Source organism: Hyla sarda, chromosome 4, assembly GCF_029499605.1.
Source record: "Hyla sarda isolate aHylSar1 chromosome 4, aHylSar1.hap1, whole genome shotgun sequence".
NCBI classification, from domain to species: Eukaryota; Metazoa; Chordata; class Amphibia; order Anura; family Hylidae; genus Hyla; species Hyla sarda.
This window is the reverse complement of record NC_079192.1, coordinates 156,690,078-156,709,367: the sequence shown is the minus strand read 5'-3', so window position 1 is coordinate 156,709,367 and position 19,290 is coordinate 156,690,078. Positions and strand designations below refer to the sequence as shown.

Here is a 19,290-nt window from a genome sequence, read left to right as displayed (position 1 = left end):
AATGGGTCTGAAAACTTTCTGAATGCGCTGTATCTAATGGAAGATAACAACATGTTGGCATCTACTCTTATAAGGACATTAATTATACATAATTATTGGCTGAGGCACATACGACCTCTTCAAACTTAGGTAAATCTTTAGAGTGGCAACACACAGGTTCTCCTTCTCTTATTTGGTGGGGGGGTCCAAACTGTGGGACCTCCACCGATCAGACATTTTTGACATATGCTGTAGATAGATCACATGTCTTTTGCTGCAATATCCCAATAAATATGGCAAATACACTATTGCTCAAAAACTCTCCAGTTGACCATTGACCTAAAGATACCAGTTGATCTGTTCATGGTGATCACTCTGACCACAGTACTAGCCACTAACACCGGCGTTACCACTGAGGATATGACTGGAGTGACATGGATCCTTTTGCTGCAAATACGTTGTCATATACAGACCCTTTTTCCGGCTCACTGGATCAGGGGGAATGTGAACCCCCATAGATGGCTTCTACCAGACACCTCAATTATAGTGTGTGCCTCGTAAAATATGTGATCAGGTGAAAATAGCAGCGATACAGCATTTAGGAACGCTGTGCGAAGGTGAAATGGCTGGCAATTAAAATAATCTGCGGCCATACACTGCCATTGATTTAAGAGCCAGATCTCACATAAGGAATAGATCAATAATTTTCTCCCACTGACAAAAGGCAGCTTGTGCTAAATGCTGGAGATCCCTGGATTGTGTATCCGGAGGAGACATTGGTTATACATCCAAATGACAGAGATGGCATCGAGTGAACGGAGCTGCTGTTTTGTCTGCTTCTCTTCATGCTACAGATTATTGGATCTCGAGTCCTTACATAACAGCTATGGAATATTTCCCCTATATCTTCCGGATTTAGAGCTGGAAAAAGGAGAACTAAGAACTGCTGCATCAAACGTCCTTAACCCCTTAAGGACCAGGCCATTTTACACCTTAGGACCGGAGCGTTTTTTGAACATCTGACCACTGTCACTTTAAACATTAATAACTCTGGAATGCTTTTACCTATCATTCTGATTCCGAGATTGTTTTTTCGTGACATATTCTACTTTATGTTATTGGTAAAATTTTGTCGATACTTGCATCGTTTCATAGTGAAAAATTTCAAAATTTGCTGAAAAAATTGAAAATTTTGCATTTTTCGAACTTTGAAGCTCTCTGCTTGTAAGGAAAATGGATATTCCAAATAAAAAAAATTTTTATTCACAAATACAATATGTCTACTTTATGTTTGCATCATAAAATTAATGAGTTTTTACTTTTGGAAGACACCAGAGGGCTTCAAAGTTCAGCAGCAATTTTCCAATTTTTCACAAAATTTTCAAACTCACTATTTTTCAGGGACCAGTTCAGGTTTGAAGTGGATTTGAAGGGTCTTCATATTAGAAATACCCCACAAATGACCCCATTATAAAAACTGCACCCCCCAAAGTATTCAAAATGACATTCAGACAGCATTTTAACCCTTTAGGTGTTTCACAGGAATAGCAGCAAAGTGAAGGAGAAAATTCACCATCTTCATTTTTTACACTCGCATGTTCTTGTAGACCCAATTTTTGAATTTTTACAAGGGGTAAAAAGAGAAAATGTATACTTATATTTGTAGCCCAATTTCTCTCGAGTAAGCACATACCTCATATGTCTATGTAAAGTGTTCGGCGGGCGCAGTAGAGGGCTCAGAAGCGAAGGAGCGACAAGGGAATTTTGGAGAGTACGTTTTTCTGAAATGGTTTTTGGGGGGCATGTTGCATTTAGGAAGCCCCTATGGTACCAGAACAGCAAAAAATCCCCACATGGCATACCATTTTGGAAACTAGACCCCTTGGGAAACGTAACAAGGGGTAAAGTGAACCTTAATACCGCACAGGTGTTTCACGACTTTTGCATATGTAAAAAAAAAAAAAAAATATTTTTTCACTAATATGTGTGTTTCCCCCAAAATTTCACATTTTTGCAAGGGTTAAAAGCAGAAAATACCCCCCAAAATTTGTAACCCCATCTCTTCTGAGTATGGAGGTACCCCATACGTGGACCTGAAGTGCACTACGGGCAAACTACAATGCTCACAAGAGAAGGAGTCATATTTGGCTTTTGGAGAGCAAATTTTGGTCGGGGGGCATGTCGCATTTAGGAAGCCCCTATGGTGCCACAACAGCAAAAAACCCTCACGTGGCATACCATTTTGGAAACTAGACCCCTTGAGGAACGTAACAAGGAATAAAGTGAGCCTTAATACCCCACAGGGGTTTCACGACTTTTGCATATGTAAAAAAATATATTTTTTTTTTCACTAAAATGTGTGTTTCCCCCCAAATTTCACATTTTTGCAAGGGTTAATAGCAGAAAATACCCCCCAAAATTTGTAACCCCATCTCTTCTGAGTATGAAGGTACCCCATAAGTGGACCTGAAGTGCACTACGGGCGAACTACAATGCTCAGAAGAGAAGGAGTCATATTTGGCTTTTGGAGAGCAAATTTTGCTCGGGGGGCATGTCGCATTTAGGAAGCCCCTATGGTGCCAGGACAGCAAAATAACCCCCACATGGCATACCATTTTGGAAACTAGACCCCTTGAGGAACGTAACAAGGTGTACAATGAGCATTTACCCCCCACTGGTGTCTGTCAGAACTTTGGAACAGTGGGCTGTACAAAATTTTTAATTTGCACAGCCCACTCTTCCAAAGATCTGTCAGACACCAGTGGGGGGTAAATTCTCACTGCACCCCTCATTATATTCCGTGAGGGGTGTAGTTTCCGAAATGGGGTCACATGTGTTTTTTTTTTTTTTTTGCGTTTGTCAAAACCGCTGTAACAATCAGCCACCCCTGTGCAAATCACCTCAAATGTACATGGTGCACTCTCCCTTCTGGGCCTTGTTGTGCGCCCCCAGAGAAGTTTGCGCCCACATATGGGGTATCTCCGTAGTCGGGAGAAATTGCATTACAAATTTTGGGGGGTGTTTTTCCCTTTTACCTCTTGTCAAAATGAAAAGTAAAGGGCAACACCAGCGTGTTAGTGTAAAAAATTTATTTTTTTACAATAACACGCTGTTGTAGACCCCAACTTCACCTTTTCATAAGGGGTTAAAGGAGAAAAATCCCCCCAAAATTTGTTAGGCAATTTCTCCCGAGTACGGCGATACCTCATATGTGGCCCTAAACTGTTGCCTTGAAATACGACAGGGCTCCAAAGTGAGAGAGCGCCATGTGCATTTGAGGCCTGAATTAGGGATTGCATAGGGGTGGACATAGGGGTATTCTACGCCAGTGATTCCCAAACAGGGTGCCTCCAGCTGTTGCAAAACTCCCAGCATGCCTGGACAGTCAACGGCTGTCCAGCAATACTGGGAGTTGTTGTTTTGCAACAGCTGGAGGTTCCATTTTGGAAACAGTGGCGTACCGGACGTTTTTCATTTTTATTGGGAGGGGGGGGGGGCTGTGTAGGGGTATGTGTATATGTAGTGTTTTTTACTTTTATTTTATTTTGTGTTAGTGTAGTGTAGTGATTTTAGGGTACAGTCACATGGGCGGGGGATTACAGCGAGTTCCCGCTGCGAGTTTGAGCTGCCGCGCAAAATTAGCTGCATCGCAAACTTGCAGCCTGATACTCACTGTAAGTCCCCTGCCCATGTGAATGTATCCTGTACATTCACAAGGGGGGACCTCCAGCTGTTACAAAACTACAACTTCCAGCATGCACAGTTTATCAGTGCATGCTGGTAGTTATAGTTTTGCAACAGCTGGAGGCACACGGTTGGGAAACACTGAGTTAGGAAACAGACAATGTTTCCCAACCAGTGTGCCTCCAGTTGTTGCAAAACCACTACTCCCAAACATTCTCAGGAATGCTGGGAGTAGTAGTTCGGCAACATCTTTAGAGCCAGATGTTGCCGAACTACAACTCCCAGCATGCTGGGAGTTGTAGTTTTGCAACATCGGGAGGACTACAGTTTGCAGACCACTAATACAGTGGTTCCCAATCTGTGCCCTTCCAGATGTTGCAAAACTAGAACTCCCAGTATGCCAAAACTGTCCAGGCATGCTGGGAGTTGTAGTTCTGCAACATCTGAAGGGTCAGATGTTACAGAACTACAACTCCCAGCATGCCTGGACAGTAATGGCATGCTGAGGATGTGTAGTTTTGCAACATCTGGAAGGGCACAGTGGTCTCCAAACTGTGGACCTCCAGATGTTGCAAAACTGCAACTCCCAGCATGCCCAGACGCCAAGGGCTGTCTGGGCATACTGGGAGTTGTAGTATACACGGTCCCATTACAGCAATGCATGTCGCTTTACGGCGACGTGCATTGCTGTAAAGGGCCCGACCGCGGCTGAAGATCTACTCACCTGTCGCCGCCGCCGCCATCTTCCTCGCCGGGATCCAGGTCTTCAGGGATGAGGTAAGTACCGGGGCCGATCCCCAGCACTCCCCCGTCCCCTGCCTCGTCCTCCGGTCTTCCTCCCGTCCTCTCCGGACTTTCAGGGGCCGGGCAGGACGGGAGGAAGTAACCGCCCCCCCTCCTGCAATTGGTCGGTTAACTAACCGACGGATCGCAGGGGATCGGAGGAGGTGGCAGGTTTGCCACCTCGCTCCGATACTTCAGCATGGTCCTGGCTGTCTGTGACAGCCGGGATCATGCGAAATTACCGGGCGGTCGGGTCCCAGAGACCCGATCAGCCCGGTATCGCCGCAGATCGCAAGGGCGATTTCCCTTGTGATTTGCGGCGATCGCCGACATGGGGGGCCTACATGGCCCCCCTCGGCGTTTGCCCTGGATGCCTGCTGAAGGATTTCAGCAGGCATCCAGTTCCGATCTCTGCCCGGCGCGCGGCAGAGACCGGAAATACAACAGGACGTTCTCTAACGTCCTTGGGCATTAAAGCCCAGGTAGTGGGGACGTAAGAGAACGTCCTATGTCCTTAACAGGTTAAAGGGATTTTCCACATATAAAAATCGGTGTTTAATCTGAGATTTCAAGTTAAGCAAACCCTGAGGAGTTGAGTTAGCCATAGCATCTTCCAGGTTAGTATAGATTCTATTACTGCACTGTTTTTTGTTTTTTAAAAGGAACCTGTCAGTAGTTTCATGTTGCCCGAACAACACGCAGCATGAAACAGATTAACAGAACAAATTATTTACTCTGGCACATTGCGTGTCTGGACAACATGTCAAAAGTTGTTATAGACGATAGTAAAGCTTCAATGCTATTCTAACAAATTTGACAAATGTCTGTGACCTCTAAAATGTCTCAGTACACATTCAGAAAGCTCTATCCCTATAGTAATGGAAAGAAAATGGAGGTACCGTATATACTCGAGTATAAGCCGACCCGAATATAAGCCGAGGCCCCTAATTTCACCCCAAAAACCCAGGAAAAGTTATTCACTCGACTATAAGCATAGGGTGGGAAATACAAGATCCCCCCCCCGTCATCATCCAGACCCCCGTCATTAACACCCCCATCATCATCACCCTGTCATCATCCAGACCCCCGTCATAATCACCCTGTCATCATCCAGAACCCCGTCATCACCCTGTCATGATCCAGAGCCCCATCATCATCATCATCATCACCCTGTCATCATCCCCCCCCCCCCTCTTTCATCATCGCCGCCTGTCAATCCCTTTAATCAGTAGTCTTCAACCTGCAGACCTCCAGATGTTGGAAAACTTCTTCACCAGGAGGTCCTCTTCTCCGCTCCGGGCCCGGACTAGTGACGTTGCCTTGGCGACGACGCACAGGGAAGTTCATGCGCAGGGACGTCCCTGTGCGTTGTTGTCAAGGCAACGTCACTAGTCCGGAGCGGAGAAGAGGGCCTCCCGGTGAAGATGGACAGCCCGAAATGACTAACCCTCCCCACTGGACGGTCACTGCAGCATAGATGGCCCGAACCAGCTCACCCTTCCTTCCCACCGAGAGGAGGTGAGTAGAAAACTAAGGGGGGGGGGGGGGGGTCTGGATGATGACGAAGGCCGCAGTGGTCTTCAACCTGCGGACATCCAGATGTTTCAAAACTACAACTCCTAGCATGCCCGGACAGCCGATGGCTGTCCGGGCATGCTGGGAGTTGTAGTTTTGAAACATCTGGAGGTCCGCAGGTTGAAGACCACTGAGAAGGGATTGACAGATGGAGAGTTCACTAGGGTGTTTTCACGAGGGGGGTGTTTTCAGCACAAAAAATTGTGCTGAAAAACTTGGCTTATACTCGAGTATATACGGTACTCAGGTTCTCCTTCAGGTGCAAAGTTATTATTATTGCTTGTGCATAAGATCAGTCAATGCAGCACGCCCAACCTGTCTAAACAGGAGCCATGTGTCTATAGTGATCTTTAGAGATGAGCGAACTTACAGTAAATTCGATTCGTCACGAACTTCTCAGCTCGGCGGTTGCCGACTTTTCCTGCATAAATTAGTTCAGCTTTCCGTTGGGCTGGAAAAGGTGGATACAGTCCTAAGAAAGAGTCTCCTAGGACTGTATCCACCTTTTCCAGCCCACGGGAGCACCTGAAAGCTTTACTAATTTATGCAGGAAAGTGAGCAACTGCCGAGCCGAGAAGTTCATGACGAATCGAATTTTCTGTAAGTTCGCTCATCTTTAGTGATCTTATTTGGGCCATGTGCGATTTAGCTCATGTAGCCCTATTATGGTTATACGGAATGCATATTTTGAAAGAAATTCTGAATGGTCTTACAAGTGGCACAGTTGTTTGACATATCACCATTGTCTTCTTTCAGTGACCTATTATGCCAATACTGCACAGGTAAATTTTGGTTTACGGAGTACATCAGAAAAAAGTTGGGCGAGCCTGGACCATAAAACTCCTCCCAGCAGATGATGGAGAGCTGGATCATGTAGGGTTTTATCTGCCAGACCCTTTTATTCATGAGGAAATAAGTTGCCACCTGAGGACTATGGCATGGCGCTTACCCCCACTTTCTCCATTCACAGATGGTGATTTTGTAAAAGAGTGCCCATAAAAAATGCAACAAATCCCATTAGCAAGCTGAAAATGACTTATGTGCGTAACTCTTTGGCATTTCAAGGTCATCTGTTGCAAAATGTAATACATATAGTGGCAGACTTTTAGTTCCATTGTTGACTTTGCTGCCTGTGAAGGATGGGGAAGTGTTTCGAATTTGGCCACATTGGGGGGAGCAACATTGTTTTTACCCCTCCATGTGCATGACTGGTTTACAGGAGAATCCTACAGACTCCTCTGACGGTGGCTTTTGCCCGGGGAGAACAAAACATTGTGGGTTGAAATTCAACATTTTTACATTTTTCTCTTCCACCAACATTATCTATTGGGGGACAGTCAGGATGACCCAAGACATTTTAGATAGTTGCACATCCAAGAAGGATAAAATGGAGCACATACTAGTACTGTTTGATGTTGTAACTTTATTTCATATCTTCAATTCGGTGTGTGCGGTAGAGGGAGAGTGGGCAGGAAGCTGGTTGGGGAACGTCAGGCGACGGTCCGTGTCACGCTGGAATGCGCTTCATCAGGCCCGAGAGGGCCTGATGAAGCGCATTCCAGCGTGACACGGACCGTCTCCTGACGTTCCCCAACCAGCTTCCCATCCACCCTCCCTCTCCCTCCACCGCACATCCCGAATTGAAGACAATTAACAGTACTGGTATGCGCTCCATTTTTTCCTTCTTGGATGTGTATATATGCTTTGCCTTTCCGCTGCATCGTGAGCACTACCACCGTATGCCGAAGGGGTTCAATGTGTGTCTAGGTGTATAGGATCTCACACCTTTATTACAGCAAGGGATCCACGCGGTGCCGAACATACTCTCTATGCTCTCATTTTAGATAGTTGGCCCTTGAACCTGCACTGGTATAGTGTAGAAAATGATGCATCCGGAGAGAGAGATCTGTGCTTTGTACCTGACTCGGAGGATTGTCTGGACTGGACCATGGGTGATGTATATGTCTTTTTATGACGCTGTCAATCAGAATTACATACATGTATGTTAGCTGAGGTCATTTTCAGACCGTATGCAATTTTTGCTGGGTTGAAGGAAAAAAAAAAAAAAAAAAAAAGGATGAACCGTGTTCTTCCTCCTGAACAGTCATCACAGAGCCAACAGAGGAGCATTAGTTATTCCCTTAGGTCACATCCATATAGATGGGATACCTAGATCTCCCTGGCTACGTGTCACATCTAGAGACAAGACGTGTGTAAACAAAAAGTGCCCCCCCAGCAACCATGGCAGCTGAGATCAATACTTGAGGCCTGTTTCCATCACGTTTGGTTACCTAAACACATCCATTAGATTTTTTTTCTTTACGTTTTGAAACAAATATGTTTACAGTGAGTAGGGGTCTCTCCTGTACCTGTTTTATGCTGCCCGCAGTTTGAGAAGCATAAACTGGTCACAAGTTTCCGAAAAGTTTCTGCCAGGATCCATTTTATTACTGGACAGATCCTGATAAATCAGGTTTTTTATTTATACATTGTAAGTCTGTGGCTACGGGATAGGTATCCTCCTGCACCATTCTGTCTAGCATCTGACTAGACTAAATGGGCACTGTCAGATACAAACACTTTTTATATGTTTTATATCTTGGCAAAAAAATTTCAGTAGTAGTCCAGTACTGGAAAACTTCTCCCCTATCCTAAGGATGGGTCATAAGTTTCAGATTGCAGGGAGTTCGACCGCTGGGACACCCCGCGATCTCCCATATGGGGCCCCAACTCTCCGGCCAGATAGCAAGTGTCGACCACCACGTGAAGTTTTCCAATACTGGAGTTCTCCTTTAACCTTTCTAATATACTTTATTAGAAGATGTTTATCTCCTTTTTATAAAAATCAGGGATTAGAAAAAAGAGCACTATGGGTCCTCATACCATCCATAACATAATCCTGTCCGGCTCCAGCATCCTCTTTGTCCAAGATGTAGCAGAGGTAGGGACAAAGTCCAGTAAGTGAGGGTTGGACTAGTACTCCTCTGTGCTCACACCTGTCCTATCAGACTGCAGCATAAAAATAGAGAGGAGGGGGTTACAGAGTAACCTGCAGTTATTGGATTAAAGGGGTACTCCGGCGCTTAGACATCTTATCCCCTATCCAAAGGATAGGGGACAAGATGACTGATCGCGGGAGTCCCGCCGCTGGGGACCCCTGCGATCTTGCACGCCGCACCCCATTAAAATCAGTCCCCAGAGCGTGTTCACTCCGGGTCTGATTACTGTCGATCACGGGGACAGAGCATTGTGACATCACGGCTCCGCCCCCTCAATGCAAGCCTATGGGAGGGGGTGTGGCAGCTGTCACGCCCCCTCCCATAGACTTGCATTGAGGGGGCTGAGTCGTGACATCACGATCTTCCGTTCCCGTGGTTGGGAGTTGGAACCTCCAGCACTGCCAGAAGCAGATACAGGTGGGTGCTGCATGCTATATTGCGGGGGTCCCCAGCAGTGGGACCCCCGCGATCAGACATCTTATCCCCTATCCTTTGGATAGGGGGATAAGATGTCTAGGGGTGGAGTACCACTTTAAGAGACCCAGCACAGCAGACTCTGGGAGGAAGAAATGCATGGTGCATGGTGAGTGAGGGAAGGCTTAATGCTTGCCTCAGACACACCCCTTTCTGAGCAGTGGATGTCAGAATGAGGGAGCAGCAGAAATGTTGCTCTTAGGCTGGGTTTTCATCTACATTAGCATTGTTTTCTTTTTCCTTTCCTTTTTAAAGCGTTCATCCAGTGACGGCTTAAGCAGCAGGATATTTGCTGAGCCCGACACTTGTGCAAGACTGGGCATTCCATTTACAGACGTTCCATGCAAGTCTATAGGAATTCCACCAGATCTGTAGAATGGAAGATCCCAGTCTTGTGTAAAGCTTGGGTGGCAGCACAATAATCTAAATCTATATCCAGCCGATTGAGCCATCACTGGATGTACACGGGATGCAGAATGTTCTGTGCACCTAGCCGAGGAGTATTTTAGGGAAGCTTGTTTAGGGTCCATATATCTATTTATCTGAAATCTGGTATGTGCGGCCCAAAATGAAGAAACCTGCATGACTGTGGACTTCTGTAATGGGCTCTATGGGATTGGCGCGTGTTTACGCTTCACGTCTGCCCATCTTATAGGGCAGTGGACTTCAACCTGCAGACCTCCAGATGTTGCAAAACTACAACTCCCAGCATGCCCGGACAGCCGTTGGCTGTCCGGGCATGCTGGGAGTTGTAGTTTTGCAACATCTGGAGGTCCGCAGGTTGGAGACCACTGCTATAGGGCTTTGGTGTAAATGACCTAGTGAACAATGTGACCCTAATCTCTTCAGATACTTGGCATGCAGTAGACGCTGGGCTCTGCTGGCATACATGCCCCTGTGCAGGTGACTGTGGCCAGTATCGCTATTCTCCGGGCACTGTCAGCTGGGTCTGCGTCACTGCTGGGGGATGGGCAGACAGTCACAGGCTCTGCTCCATCCATCCATCCATCCATCAGGACATACACTGCCAGGTCATAAATCTCCTCCAGAGACATCGCATGCAGCCTGTGTCTGATGCAATTGTTGTTGATGCGATGTAATCGCACGGTATGTACGTGCCCGCGCTACACGTGTAAGATCGGAGACCGGCTAGGGCGCTTCAGTAGTGGGTATGAGCCCTGGATGGTCTGGGCAGGGGGTGCCAGGCGGGATCCCTATGGCAGAGGGCAGTACCTGTATTTGTCATTGCGGCTGAAGTCATCCTCGCTGCAGCTTCCTCCTTCCAGGCCCCCTCTGTAATCCGCAGCATCCGGATCATCGTCCTCCGCGGCTTCTATGGCCACCCGGATCTGCACCTGTGTGCCCAGGTCCCAGCCAGCAGCCTTGCCCACCGCCAGTGCCCCCGCTGCTGCTTCCATCCCGATGGTGCCGGGACTGGGCACACACAATGACAGCAGCTCTGCGGCTGGCACGGATTGGGACATTGGCTTCCCTGGAGGTTACGGGCAGGATGGGGGTCACTGCTGAGCCTGCCAGACCCTCCGAGGAGCGGGCGCTGGCACTGCCTCTCACTGCAGCCCGTTAGAGCCCCTTCCTGCTGCTGCTGCTGAGAACACGGCTCCGGTCACCTCCTCCTCCTCCAGCCTGAGCCCTCCTCCTCCTCCACACCATCCGCAGCTCTGCCAGTCCTTCTCAGGGACGAGGCGGTGCGGGAGGCGGCCACCACAGCCCCAGCGTCCTCTACATGGAAGGCCGCTCCGTGTACAGTGGACGAGCGGGGACGGGCGCCGCCTGCTGGGCGCTCTACACACTGCATGACATAGCCAAACGATGTCCTCCCGGGGACCGACCTACAGTAGTGCCCCCATAGGGCATCGAGGCTCTGCACAATGTAAACTCTCCTGACCAGAACACCTGTCCAGGGTATGTGATAGGCAGCAAGGGACCAGTCTAGAAGGTGGAAGAAGGATCTGAGCAACAATGATAAGTAGCATCTAACCCGAGGCGTACATAAGGGGGCAGTACATAAGGGGGCAGTACATAAGGGGCAGTACATAAGGGGGCAGTACATAAGGGGGCAGTACATAAGGGGGCAGTACATATGGGGGCAGTACATAAGGGGGCAGTACATAAGGGGGCAGTACATATGGGGGCAGTACATAAGGGGGCAGTACATAAGGGGGCAGTACATAAGGGGCAGTACATATGGGGGCAGTACATAAGGGGCAGTACATAAAGGGGCAGTACATAGGGGGCAGTACATAAGGGGGCAGTACATAAGGGGGCAGTACATAAGGGGGCAGTACATAAGGGGGCAGTACATATGGGGGCAGTACATAAGGGGGCAGTACATAAAGGGGCAGTACATAAGGGGGCAGTACATAAGGGGGCAGTACATAGGGGGCAGTACATAAGGGGGCAGTACATAAGGGGGCAGTACATAAGGGGCAGTACATAAGGGGGCAGTACATAAGGGGGCAGTACATATGGGGGCAGTACATAAGGGGGCAGTACATAAGGGGGCAGTACATATGGGGGCAGTACATAAGGGGGCAGTACATAAAGGGGCAGTACATAAGGGGGCAGTACATAAGGGGGCAGTACATAAGGGGGCAGTACATAAGGGGGCAGTACATAAGGGGCAGTACATAAGGGGGCAGTACATAAGGGGGCAGTACATAAGGGGGCAGTACATAAGGGGGCAGTCAGAGGTCAAGTCCTGGGGAAAAAAAAGTGTGGAAACTCGCCCAAGATTTCCACTCAAGAGCTGGTCCTGCACGACTCCTGCTAATGAGAACAGTGTTCCTGCTATGGAAAAAGTGCAGAAACTCAGTTCCCACACGTTCCTGCAGGACTTGTGCCCTGGGGGCAGTGTCTTGGTTTTTTACCATCCCTTTAAAGTGTAGCTCCCACCATCCTATTTTTTTTTTCTGTCCCTGCCTATTGCCAATCTATCCCTAACCCCCTCCCTGCTTTTAATTTTTTCTTTTAATTATATTAAAAATAACTTTTTGTCTGCCTGGTAGTGTGCTCGCTACCTGTGAGACTTCCCCAGCAGGCACCACGTCACTGATGCCTGCTGGGGCCGACACTTCCGCCCTTAGTTCATCTACACAGGGTGCCTCCAGCTGTTTCACCACTACAACTCCCAGCTTGCCCTGATATCTATTGGTTGTCAGGGCATGCTGGGAGTTGTAGTAGTGAAACAGCTGGAGGCACTCTGTGTAAATAAACTATAAGTTAGTGCCATGCGGCGCTGCGGCGCTAGCCCGTTCCCTCCGTCAAACCCCCCGTTCCCTCCATTACCCCGTTCCCTCCATCACAAACCCCCGCCCGCCCGCATATCCCGTTCCCTCCATCACAAACCCCCCACCCCGCATACCCCGTTCCCTCCGTTCTGATACCTGCAGAGTCCGGCAGCGGGCGTGCAGGGACAGCGGCGGCGACGACATGTGCGGGAGGAGTGGCCTCCCAGCCAGTGGCCGGGGAGCCTATGCGCTCGCTCCCGCCTGTCTAATTGACAGGCAGGGAGCGAGAGCAGCCTAAATGAAAAAGGACTGATTGCCAGGCCAAAATCGGTCCTTTTTCAGGCGTGACGTCACGCCAGGCTGCAGCCGGCCACTAGGAGGGTGACCCCTAGTGGCCGGTTTTTAAACGTAAATTTCACCCTGTTAATCAAAAAATAAAAAATAAAATAATGAGAATATATTAGAGATATGGTGTAGTATATAAGTACTACAACATATCAAAAAATAAAGTTGGTGACAGTGCCCATTTAAGCCCCTTTCAACTGTATATGCATCCTCAGAACACCCATACAGCTGACCCTACTATGGGGTTACATGAGTGAGCGGCACTTTTAAAGGAGTCATCTGGTGGTAGGGTGTTTTTTGTTTCTTTTTTAATATATGTCCATTTTGTCTGCTATAAAAAAAAATAAACCTTTACTCACCTCCTGCACTTCCCCCTGTGACTCCAGTTCCTATTGTGATCCTTTTCCTGGTGCCAGAGGTTGATCCTTCACAGTGCAGCTCAGCCAATGGCTTGTGTCCCATTTCGGCCAGCGACTGTCTAAGGCCCCCTTCACACTGTGTGACGGCTGTCTGGAAACCCGGGGCGGGGGGAATAGCGGAAGAAAAAATACTGCAAGTGCTCTCTTATTCTCCTACTACAAAACAACGACGCCCGACAGACCCCATTGACTATAGTGGGATCCATTGTTGCCCGTTGTGCCCCATCCAGATAATGGCCGTTAAAGTAAAGAAAAAAAAGAGAACTCTTGACGGGCGCAACGGTAGTGTGAAAGTAGCCTAAGCGACAATGAGATGTATTGAGCACAGTTTTTCTTTTTGATGCCAGAGCTCAATAGGTGACATTGCCACTCGGCTAAGCACTGGCCAAACCTAAATGCAGGAAAAGTAAAAGAGACCAAAGGACAGCCCCTTGTGTAACTGGATATATAGGGATCAAGCTAAAGGCAAGAAAGCTTCTATAAAATTGCTGCTCACCTGGAGAAGTAAAATACAAGCATATTAATCCACTGGCCGGGGGTCCCAAGAAGTGCTACTTCAGTCCTGATGTGGAGATAAATGGTGCAGAAAACGTGACCTTTTTGATCATTCTGCCAGTCTCCATGTTGTGAAAAAAATAAATCCAATCCCGTAACAGTTGAAGGGTTAAGATAAGGGATTTATTGATACAGAATAAAATAAAAAAACATGGGGAAGCAGATAACGTGTTTTGGGGTACACACCCACTTTTTCAGATCAGGCCCAAAATGTGTTATCTGCTTCCCATGTCTTTTATTTTATTCTGGGTATCAATAAATCTTAACCCCTCAACTGTAATTCATTGGATTTATCTACAGCACATGGAGACTGGCATCATCTGATTAAAAAGATCACTAATATTTAAAATCTCTGAGGCAGGAGACCACTGCGGCCAGTGATTCGCTGAGTAGCACTGTGATGGATTAACCCCCGACACCACAAAGAGGGTCACATCGTGGACCAGAGCAGGATACCGGAGGCACCAGGTGAGAGAAGGAGGGGAGTAAAGGTTTATAGGACCTATTAAAACAAAAAACCCTACCACCAGATAACCCCTTTAAAGGGAACCGATCAGTAGGTTTTAGCATATATAACGCATTGCCAAGCATTATGTATGCTACAATCTACTGATTGGTTCCCTTTAACTGTAAGGCCCTGTTCACACTATGGAGATTCCACTTACAGCAGCTTTTCCTTGGTTCCAATGGGAATTCCGCTGCTCAGTTTACATCTTGGAAGTTCTGTAGCTAAATTCTGTTGAAGACTTTGATTTTGGCAGAAAATTGAACGTGTTCCAGTACAGACTCTGAGTAATCAGTGCAGGCATGGACTACCACCTCCATCAGGCTCCTGACATCGTGCTGATTGACACTGCTGTGGGCCTCCAGTTACTCTCTGCAGTCATCAGGTCGATGCTGAGAATAGCCCTGAGCACCTACCATCCTCCCCCTGCAGCTTCTGCTCTCCTGCACTTTTAACTCCCTGCTGCAGGCTTCTAAGCAACCTGTTCAGGCGTAGATTACCACCCCATCATGCTCCTGCTCTCCTCCAACACGCACTGTGACCACACTGGTATAACTCCTGTCAGCTAAGACGGCAAACAGGCTACAATTTGCACTGGCTTATCAAATATGGACTGTGGAAGTCTGGAAGAATATTGCCTGGCCTCACTATAATTGGACAATCGAAGACTGGAAAAACGTTGCCTGGTCTTATGAGTCTCCATTCCGGCTGACCGGGTCAGAATTTGGCATAAACAACCTGTAAGCATGGATCCATCCTGCCTTGTATCAATGATTCGGCTGGTGGTGGTGCAATGGTGTGGAGACACTTTTTTTTTTTTGGCGCACTTTATGCCCCTTTATACCAATTAAGCATTGTTTAAACCCGACAGCCTATCTGAGTATTGTTGCTGACCATGTCCATCCCTTTATGACCACAGTGTTCCTATCTTCTGATGGCTACTTCCAGCAAGATAATGTACCATGTAACAAAGCTCACATCATCTCAAACTGGTTTCTTGAACATGACAATGAGTTCACTGTATTCCAATGGCTTCCACAGTCACCAGATCTCTTAACCCAATAGAGCAGGGGTACTCAACTACTTTTAGTAGGGGTCTGCTTTTCCAGGTCTGCCATCCAGTGAAGGTTCGAGCTAAACGCTAAGACCTGGTTCACACCTAGTGCCGCTGTGCCTTGCAAGAAATAGGCGCTGCCTGTTGTAGAACATAATTAGTACTTAATAAGTCATAACCATTCTCCAACTGCCACACACCGTGCCCCTGAATATATAATTGCCACATACTATGCCTCTGATATAATACTGCCACATACCATGCCCCTGAGTATAATACTGCCACACACCGTGCCCCTGAGTATAATACTGCCACACACCGTGCCCCTGAGTATAATACTGCCACACACCGTGCCCCTGAGTATAATACTGCCACACACCGTGCCCCTGAGTATAATACTGACACTGCTATTGAAAAAGAGACCCAGCTGGTCTCGAAACGGGTCTAGCCTTTATACCCATAGCAATCTATAGGTATTTGCAGCATCCTATAACCTCCCGATGTGCACAGTGCACGAACTATGCTACAGAGATAAGCCGACCTTCCTTCCGCGGGCAGCGCAGGAGATCCGCGACAGGACCCGGCTGTCAATCACAGCCGGAGTCCCGCCGCAGCTGCTGGAGCCGCAAGCGCACCGGTCCCGGCAGCATTAACCCCACAGATGCTGTGATCAATCCTGATCACGACATCTATGGTGTTGACAGGGGGAGCGCTCTCCCCCTGTTCTCCAATGGCGGCGCCGTGATACAATCACGGGTCGCTGTTGGTTGCTATGGCAGCAGCAGGTCAGATCATGGAATCAAAGGTAAGAGTCGGCACTCGCACTTCCTCGCTGTACTCGTGGATACAGAATAACGGTAGATAGGAAGAAAATCCCGGCACTCGCCATTATCTGCTTAGTGAAAGTGTGTTTATTAACACAAGCTGATATACAACATATGACGCGTTTCGGCCAGAGCCTTGCTCAGACTCACATAGATCACAATACTCTCATCAGTACTTATACACTGAAGCCCCTCCTACTTCCGGTTATCAGGTTGTCATAGATACCAAAACATTATTTACATACATATATATAAATCATAAAATCCACAATGTGTTTATGTGTCAACATAAAAATATGTGAATATCTTAACATTTTAAGAGCTAAATATACTGATCTTTTCAATGCTTGTCCTGTGGCCTCCTTTCTTTATTGTTTCTAGAAATAAATAAAGATACAAAATATATTAAAATAACATCCAGATATGAATTCTTATAAAATAGATGACAACTCATAGGGGGAGATTTATCAAAACCCGTGCAGAGGAAAAGTTGCCCAGTTGCCCATAGCATCCAATCAGCTTGCTTCTTTCATTTTTATGAAGGCCTGGGAAAAATGAAAGAAGCGATCTGATTGGTTGCTATGGGCAACTGGGCAACTTTTCCTCTGCACAAGTTTTGATAAATCTCCCTCATAGTCCCTATTAAGGCCTCTAGGTTCAAGGGTGGACAATCTGTGAATCTAGGAGGCCTCCTTTCTACGCAATAAATTCTTGATATCCCCTCCTCTCCTGGGACGGAATACCTGATCAATTACTTGAAAGCGTAATTGTGACACATTGTGGCCCATTTTCTCAAAATGGTAGGGGATTGGATAAAGCAAATTTTTGCATCTAATAGAAGACTTGTGTCTGTTTATGCGGTCCCCTACACGCTGGGTTTTTTCCCCAATGTATAGGAGACCGCATGGACACTTAATCACATAGATGGCATTTTTTGTGTCACAAGTACTAAAATTACGCAATTTAATTTTCTCTCCTGTATGGGGATGTGACAGGGTGTCTCCTTTCATTACATTACTGCATTGTGCGCAGTGTAAGCACACAAATGTGCCCTTACGCTGGGTTCTGAGGACAGATTGTTTAGCTTCGTTTTTTTGTGATCCCACGTCTGCATGGACTAACTTGTCCTTCAAATTTAGAGCCCTCTTATTGCAAATTAAAGGTGGGTTCACAAATTCCCAAATATTGGGGTACGAGCCTGATAGTATTTGCCAATGCTTCCTGACTATAGTGTCGATTTTATGAACTGATGGTTGGTATTGTCTTACAAAAGGTATTCTAGGGGGTTAATCATCTGTCCTCTTTCTTTGTGTTGGACCTCTTGCCTCCTCTAGAATACGCTCCGGGTAACCTCTAAGGCGGAATTTATCCTCCAATTCCGACAACCTGTTCTGTCTTACCTCTGGGTCTGTAACTATTCGTTGCACCCTCTGTATCTGGGCCCTGGGGATAGATCTTTTTACCGCCATCGGATGTGCACTACTATAGTGTAACAGGCTGTTCCGGTTAGTTTGGTGCAAAAAGATGGGAAAGATGGGAAAGGAGGTCTTAAAACAGATCTGTTCCGGAGAGAAACTGGCCGGAACAGCCTGTTACACTATAGTAGTGCACATCCGATGGCAGTAAAAAGATCTATCCCCAGGGCCCAGAGACAGAGGGTGAAACGAATAGTTACAGACCCAAAGGTAAGACAGAACAGGTTGTCGGAATTGGAGGACAAATTCCGCCTTAGAGGTTACCCGGAGCGTATTCTAGAGGAGGCAAGAGGTCCAACACAAAGAAAGAGGACAGATGATAAACCCCCTAGAATACCTTTTGTAAGATAATACATCCATCAGTTCATAAAATCGACACGATAGTCAGGAAGCATTGGCAAATACTATCAGGCTCGTACCCCAATATTTGGGAATTTGTGAACCCACCTTCAATTTGCAACAAGAGGGCTCTAAATTTGAAGAATAAGTTAGTCCATGCGGACGTGGGATCACAAAAATCCGAAGCTAAACAATCTGTCCTCAGAACCCAGCGTAAGGGCACATTTGCGTGCCTACACTGCGCACAATGCAGTAATGTAATGAAAGGAGACACCCTGTCACATCCCCATACAGGAGAGAAAATTAAATTGCGTCATTTTAGTACTTGTGACACAAAAAATGCCATCTATGTGATTAAGTGTCCATGTGGTCTCCTATACGTTGGGGAAACAACCCAGCGTGTAGGGGACCGCATAAACAGACACAAGTCTTCTATTAGATGCAAAAATTTGCTTTATCCAATCCCCTACCATTTTGAGAAAATGGGCCACAATGTGTCACAATTACACATTCAAGTAATTGATCAGGTATTCCGTCCCAGGAGAGGAGGGGATATCAAGAATTTATTGCGTAGAAAGGAGGCCTCCTAGATTCACAGATTGTCCACCCTTGAACCTAGAGGCCTTAAAGGGGTACTCCGCCCCTAGACATCTTATCCCCTATCCAAAGGATAGGGGATAAGATGTCAAATCGCCGGGGTCCCGCTGCTGGGGACCCCGGGGATCGCTGCTGCAGCACCCCAGCTATCATTACTGCGCAGAGCGAGATCACTCTGCACATAATGACGGGCAATACAGGGGCCGGAGCATCGTTACATCACGGCTCCGCCCCTCGTGACGTCACGGCCCACCCTGTCAATACAAGTCTATGGGAGGGGGCGTGGCGGTCGTCACTCCCCCTGCCATAGACTTGCATTAAGGGGACAAGCCGTGATGTCATGAGGGGCGGAGCCGTGACGTCACGCTGCTCCGGCCCCTGTATCGCCCGTCATTACGCACAGAGCTAACTCGCTCTGTGCAGTGATGATGGCGG

At 47.4% G+C, this 19,290-nt stretch overlaps 1 protein-coding gene across 2 annotated transcripts in view; it reads right to left on the bottom strand.

Annotated features, from left to right (window-relative positions):
- Nucleotides 1-19,290, bottom strand: part of LARP6 (La ribonucleoprotein 6, translational regulator) — a 110,113-nt gene that overhangs the window by 49,059 nt on the left and 41,764 nt on the right. The window contains exon 1 of one of the 2 annotated variants that reach the window (XM_056572478.1): nt 10,728-11,374. The exons of the other annotated variant lie outside the window; for it this stretch is intronic. Within the exon in view, the coding sequence (XP_056428453.1) occupies nt 10,728-10,978 (251 nt within the window). The 5' untranslated portion in view covers nt 10,979-11,374. Of the gene's footprint in view, nt 1-10,727; nt 11,375-19,290 lie in introns of those variants that run through there. 2 annotated transcript variants of the gene reach the window in all.